Source organism: Triticum aestivum, chromosome 4B, assembly GCF_018294505.1.
Source record: "Triticum aestivum cultivar Chinese Spring chromosome 4B, IWGSC CS RefSeq v2.1, whole genome shotgun sequence".
Lineage (NCBI taxonomy): Eukaryota > Viridiplantae > Streptophyta > Magnoliopsida > Poales > Poaceae > Triticum > Triticum aestivum.
In genome coordinates, this window is record NC_057804.1 from 183,063,780 (window position 1) to 183,071,157 (window position 7,378).

A 7,378-nucleotide genomic window follows, 5' to 3' on the forward strand; every position below is an offset into this window, starting at 1 on the left:
AGCTCTCTTCCTCATCCTCTCCCTCCTCCTTGCTGGATCAAGGCGTGGGAGACGTCTCTGCTCCGTATATGTGTTGAACGCGGAGGTGCCGTCCGTTCGGCGCTAGGATCATCGGTGATTTGAATCACGACGAGTACGACTCCATCAACCCCGTTCTCTTGAACGCTTCCGCTCGCGATCTACAAGGGTATGTAGATGCAATCATCTCTCTCTCATTGCTAGATAACTCCATAGATTGATCTTGGTGATGCGTAGAATTTTTTTATTTTCTGCAACGATCCCCAACAACATCACCATTGCCAGATATAACCAAATAGGGTCCAACCTCAGGTTTTCACCCCGAACTCGAGACTGGTACTTGAGAAGCACCACCAAATTAATCAAGATATGTTTTCGCCATCACTTCCTGCAATCGCAGCAGCTATGTGCATAACATTGTATTGACGTGAGATGTCACGCAAGTAAATACCCTACTCGCACAACTAGACAATTGATCTTTGACAAGAGTCAGTCACCACCAAAGACTCCAACAACGAATGTCGATGTCGCATATTGCGACGGAGAGTGGGGAGGAATGTCACCGGCACAGCCAAATCCCAATTCGGGACGCTCTGGCAATCCCACACCATCCTCATGCTCCGTCCTTCTTGTCCATGGCGGCAAAATTAGTCGGCAAAACACTCGTCTTTGTCGCTGGATCTGAAGATCTAAGATCCCCCATCCCGTCACGGCAATCACCTAGTAGCGCAGGACCATTGTCATCACATGCGCGCCTGAACAGTGAACCCCCATATTAGAACATGGTGGGACGACGCCTCTGTCAGCCTGTGTACCTGCTAATGGAATCGTGGTCACCGACGTCTCACCCCTAGAGACCGTCGACCCGGACAGAAAAATCGTCGTCACGGTTGCACATCCATGCCCTCCAACTCAAGTCGTCGTTCATATATCGCACGTCCGGAGTAACGCCACCAAATGCCGGACCAGGCGATCAGCGCAGCCGCAACAACCCCAAGTACCACGCCGACGAGAGGAGCCATCGCGCCGCCAACCGTTACAGCACCGCCAGATTTGGGCCACACTCTCATCCAACGGTCGCCGCCACCATGAATGCACCCCATCGCATCCACAAGCATCCTGGCGCGGCACCACGCCACCGCACCTCTGCGCCTGACATCCGCTCGCGCCACTCTCTTGAGAGTCGCACACCGCTGCCGCCCTTACATCACCAGGCAAGCCTCCCCGCAAGCCGCCCGCAAGAAATGCCTCGCCCCCACCTTCCCTGGCGCCTACTCGGGCTTTGTCGGTAGCCCTCGAGTGACGACAAGACAAGATGAGAGGAGGGGGAGGGCATAGCGGTATCGGCCGCGGCTAGGGTTCCTCCGTGCCGCTAGGGTAGGTGACGCGGTGGTGAGGGCTCTTTTTCTTCTATCTGAATCCGGTTCCTGTTGACCGAAATTATTAGGCAGTTGACGTGCAATTAAGCTCTAGGGAGCTACATACCGCTGCCGCACGCAGTGCACGAGTAAGGCTGGTCGTAATGGCAAGTATCATATACTAGTATCATGCATATGATACTACATCCGTAGTGCATAGTATCATATGCTAGTATCATAGATGACTTTATTTATTAGCATGCATGACACATAGTAATATAACATTTAATATGATACGGTATTATGATATGATAGTCAACTCTCTCTTTCTTCATTTAATTCTATATCATCTCATCAAATTTGCCTAGTTGACATGCATGATACTACCTATGATACTCTAATTACGAGCCTAATGCTAGACCAACTTAGTAATGTACAATTTTTACGTGATAGTAAACGTGGAGACTTAGGATTTGATTGAAGGGGTGGGAGGGGCCCACACCCGTAAAAATCATGGGCCTATAGAATTAATTAGGCAGGTTACGTAGGATTTTGTAGATGAATTATATAGGTGTAGCATTTTTGCGCCGTGCACACCTCACCTGCGTCAATAGTGAAAGCGCCCACGGCGGTGCCGACCGTTGATGTCCGCGTTGCCAGCCTCATTACCAATACCACCTCATATCAATCAATCCACATGTTCAACACCATTATGGTCTACGTATCCATGCTGTGTTCTTCTTTCTTTTTTTCGACACATGAGCAAGCATTTGACCCTGGGTTATTAATATATTTTCCTGGGAATTTAGAGGCCGACGCACGACGCCACGATACTCCATGATCTATCATCATGGTGTACGCGTGAACTACTACCAGAATGATAAGGAAATTAAGGTGTCCTTGCTAACGCATTGTTTCCATCGTCGATCATAAATTTGGTCAAGGCAATTATACGCGTACGGAGTACAAAAACACGCATATATGTGCTGTAGAAGAATGACACGGAAACTCAGCTGTCTAGCTAACCAACTTCATGCTTCATGTTGATTTATGTTCGCGTGCGTTCTATATATATACCCCGCCACGCGCTCCATATTATCATCAACCGCATCAAGGCACACAAATCAAGCTGCCAGATCCCAACTAGCTAGTCAGCTGCAAAACTCAGTGATAAGGAAGCAAGACCGACGAATACTCACTCGATCATGGTGGCCATGGTGGTGCCGTCGGTGTTCGCCGCCTTCGACAAGGACGGCGACGGCAAGGTGTCAGCGTCCGACCTGCGGTGCGGCATGGCGGCGATCCTGGGCGAGGACGTATCGGGGGAGGAGGCGGCGGTGATCCTGGCCGCTGTGGACGCCGACGGCGACGGGCTGCTGAGCCAAGAAGAGTTCTCGAGGCTAGCCGCCGGTACCCACGAAGAGGACGACGTCGACGTGAGGCAACGTTGTCTGAGGGAGGCGTTCGGGATGTACGCGTCATCATCCACGGAAGCCACGACGACGACGATGATTACGCCGGCGAGCCTGAGGCGAACGCTGAGCAGGCTGGGCTCTCACAAGCTGGGCGTGGACGACTGCAGGGCAATGATCTGCAGATTCGACCTCGACGGCGACGGTGCCCTCTCGTTCGATGAGTTCCAGGTCATGATGATGGCCTGATCATCGACTCTCTTCTTGGCATTTTTCTAGACAGATATGATGTTCACTTAATGCATCGATCGATCACATGTATATGTACGTGTTCATTCTTTCTTTGTTTTGCTCGCACGATCACCCTCGATTTTTGTGAATACGTGTACAGATTCATTTGGAGTTAATGTTCTGCAAACTCGGCAGTGTCCAATAATATCATTTGGAGTTTTTTTATTTTGGAAAATGCTGCCCTTTATTAAACTAAGCAGCCCCGGCCGCGATAATGTCACGAATACAAAGTAGTGGGGAAATAGAAAACCAAGTCTTACACAACTTATTCAGGCAGCCCACATCATTTGGAGTTAATGTTCTGCAAAGTCGACAGTGTCGCAGCTACCAGTGCATCTACAATCGGTCCTCTCAAACGGTCCTCGGACATCCAGGGGGAAGGTCCGGTCAATGCTCGATAAGAAAAAAAAAATCATCCAACCGGACGCCTTCACTTTGTCCTTGTATGTCTAGGTTATCCACATATCTCTGTATCCAGCCCAATATGAAAAGTGTATGGGGATGTCCGGTCATGTTCGTGCAGTGTGTCACATAGTATTTGGCCCACTACGGACCACGTTTTCTATTTCTTTATTCTTTCTTCCTTCTCTCTCTCTTCATCAATTATTTGTGTGTGACCCAACATATAGGGGAAAGTGGGGGCATAGCTCTGTAGCCAAATTTGCCCATTGTGGTTGTAGATGCCCTTAAACCCTAGCTACCAAGAATGGATCTAGAGAGAGGGAGAACGCGACCCGGTCACCGACATCATTCAGGTTCCTCACCTCCATGGGTTGCTCCGGCGGCGACGGGAGGAAGGGAAAACCTGGAACCGTGTTCCGCGTGCATCAAGTAGTCTAGGGATTCTTAGTTAGGGTTTTGACTATGTATAGTTTCGGCTCCAGCTGTGGTGATGGCGGCCGTGAATAGGTGTCCTCTAGATCTCCCTTCAAAGCGATGGATCTTGCCGCTATTAGTATCGGATCTTTGGGAGGGGGTATGTGATGGCGTCCTTTAGATCTGGACGGGTGCACTATGTGTCATGGTGTTGGCATCAAGATGGCCCTCACTGTCTTGCTCCTTACAATGGTCGTGTTGTGAGCAGTCAGAGACATCAATGAAACATTGCCCTAGTACGCGTTGGGGGTCAGCGAAATGTTCCCCGGACATTTTTGTGCAAGCGGCGTCGGTGTGCCTCATTTTCACCCCTTGGTGTTTCCCTGATGCAATAGATCGTTCGATAGGGGTTCGTGTTTCTTCCTTGATTTAGCGGCATTGTCTTCGCCGGAAGCTGGCAAAAGTTCTGTTCGGGAAATGGTTCGGCTCTGAGATTCCAAATGCAAGCAAGGCTAGTACGATGGTAGCTTCTTCTCTGAAACTTTGGTCAAAATGAACCTTAACACAATGACTTTCTGGCCACATGATACAATGTTAGGCTGGCTCGAGCAGTGGAGCATTGGCAGTGGGTGGCTCGTGCTTGAGAGTTATTTCCTGGTTCTCTGAGATTTTTGCATCATTGGAAGTTTTTAATATAAGTTCAAGGTCTTAATTGGAAGACAAAACTCGACAGCGTCGCACTGTCAGGCAGAGCCGGAGACAGTTGCGGAGTTTGTTTGGCACTCTAAGCACCTGAATATTAGGGCTCAGCTAGGGACGAGTACCCAAATTGATGCAAGTTGATTTTTATTTTTATTTTGGGTGAGTAAATTGTTTTGGAGGAGCACTCGGCCCTTTGGAACCACAAAACAAAAGGCCATCGGGTACTTGGGCTTTGTCTGAAACATAATAGAAACTGATATGATACTTGGTAAGACGCAAGACAAAAACGGCTATAAATAAAGAGGAATAGAGATGTAGTTTTCTAAGAAATGATGAATTTAGAATTTCGGCCAGTCAATTTTTCTTCTTTGACAAGAGGGGGTGCCTACGTACTAGCCGGCGGCGACCGGCATGAGGGTGCATGCTTTGGACACATGTCTTCCTTGGCTCAGAACACAAGCTAGCTAGCTATAGTATTATATTTTGTTTGAGTTCATAGATATATCTTCCATGTGTAAGTTTTGATCGACCAATGCAGTGGAGCTTAATTACGATACGAGGTTTGTGTATACACTAGAGATGATATCCCGCGTGTTGCTGTGAGAATTGGATGCGGTTATTCATATGAGATTTGCCAGTATGAAACTTTAGTATTTGGATTACAATATTAGGAATTAAAATTTATTATATTTTATCATTATATACTTACATAATATTTCTTGAATATATGAATAGCATGCATGGTGCATGTTAAGGTGTGATAAATTTTCCATGTATGGTGGCATGATGATTTGGTATAGTTGCATGTTGAGAGAATTAAAGTTACTGAAGCATGCATGGTGACATGATGAGTTGGCATAGTTGCATGTTAATGTAATTGAGTTAGTGAGGATCAACTATTTAGGTATACTAGCAATGTGCTCGTGCATTGCAACGGATCAAAGTATAATAATACATGTTCACAAACTTGAAAGAAGAAACACTCTAGCTTTGGTATATATCACTAAAAAATATGTTAGGTTTCACTAAAAATGTATTATTTGTGGCTATTTGGATGAGGTGAGAGATGTGGTTGGTTTGAATAGATTTTCTAGATTGGAGAATAGAGGTGGGGTCTTGTTGCAAAAATGCCACTTACTTCACATGCGTTAGATGCAGATCGGATGGTCTGAATTGACGGATGCCAGACACACCATCATCACAAACTGAGTCTTCTATAGGATACGAACTCAGAGTTCAATTAGTCTTCACATGAGGATGATGATCAAATGCGTAGGTAGGCCTATAATATGTGTAGTTTTCTAAACGGGGAAAATGAAAGGAATACTAAAATAAAATCAAAATAATAAAAATTTCTAAGTAAGAATGAATTAGTGGCATTTGTATTACACTTTAAGAAGAAGAAAAAATGAAACAAATAATGACAAAATTTACATCGAAATTGGGCTTTCCCAATATGCAGGAATAAGCATATAATAATGGAATTTACACACAAAAAAAGAAGTTTCCAAAGAATAAATGAATTGGTAGCATTGGTATTCTATGCAAATAAAATTAAATAAAAAATCAAATCAAATCAAAATAAAAAAGTTTTTTAAGAAAAAAATCAGTGGCATTGGTATTACCCTTTAAGAGGAAGAATATGAAAAAACTAAAACAAATAATGACAAAATTTGCACTCCATTTACGTAGAAATTAAACTTTTTATCATATTCAAGAACAAGCATATAAAAGTGGATTCTTTGCAAAAAGAAGTTTTGTAACGGAATGAATTAGTGGCATTTGTATTACTCTTAAAGGAGAAAGGAAATAAGATTAAAATAAGAAAGGTTTCTAAGGAAGAATGAATTAGTTGCATTGGTATTACTCTTTCAGATGAAAGAAAATGGAAAAATTAGAAACAAATAATGGAAAAAATTGCACATAATTTACATAGAAATTGCATATTTTTTATAATGCAAGAATAAGCATATAATAGTGAAATTTTACAAAAAAAAAGTTTCATATAAAAATGAATTAGTGGCATTAGTATTACCCTTAATGATCGAAATAATAAAGTTTTATAAGAAAGAATGAGCCGATTGCATTGATATTACCCTTTAAGAAGTGTTTTTTGCGGGTATAAATAAACAACATATAAAAAAATTACACACAATATTGCACTGAAATTACACTTTTTTAATATGCAAAGAATAAGTATATAATAGTATAATTTACACGCATATTGTATAATACTTGCGTACATACAATTCTACTCATCCAAATCCAAAAATACCCATTACGAAAAATCCCCCTGAAAATGAAAAGCAAAAGCAAAAACGCCTAAAAAAGCAATGTGTAAGGGGCAAGTCAAAAATTCAGCCTAAGAAAAATCGACTTACCCCAAAACAAGGGCAAGTCAAAAATCGGTTTAAGAAGCAAAAAACATAAATCCGAACAAAAGAATCAACAATGGAAAATCAACTTACCTAAATTTAAAATTAGGCAACTTATATGTAGCTAAAATGTGATTATTATTTTGATTCCCCCATGGTATGTGAATGCAATGTCCCCTGCCCTGTATCTAGTTTTATTACGTGTCCCGTCTAGTTCCAGGCTCTATCGATCATAGTGAGTCATCCATCTGACTGACTCCATATAAGTTACTCGACTCGTGGCAGCCCTTCTCGATTGCAACTTCTTACCTTTCACATGTTAAAATAAATGGAATGGGCCAGGTTAAAGTTCGGTCAATGTAAATGGACCCACACCACCACAGGGTCAAGAAAATAATTCGTTGAT

The 7,378-nt window shown here is 43.5% G+C and overlaps 1 protein-coding gene across 1 annotated transcript; it reads left to right on the plus strand.

Annotated features, from left to right (window-relative positions):
• The first annotated feature begins 2,407 nt into the window (after window positions 1-2,407).
• Window positions 2,408-3,145, plus strand: LOC123094700 (probable calcium-binding protein CML25/26). The gene has a single exon (XM_044516641.1). It carries the CDS (start codon window positions 2,582-2,584, stop codon window positions 3,035-3,037), a length of 456 nt encoding a protein of 151 aa, XP_044372576.1. The 5' UTR covers window positions 2,408-2,581; the 3' UTR covers window positions 3,038-3,145.
• The last annotated feature ends 4,233 nt before the right edge of the window (window positions 3,146-7,378 follow it).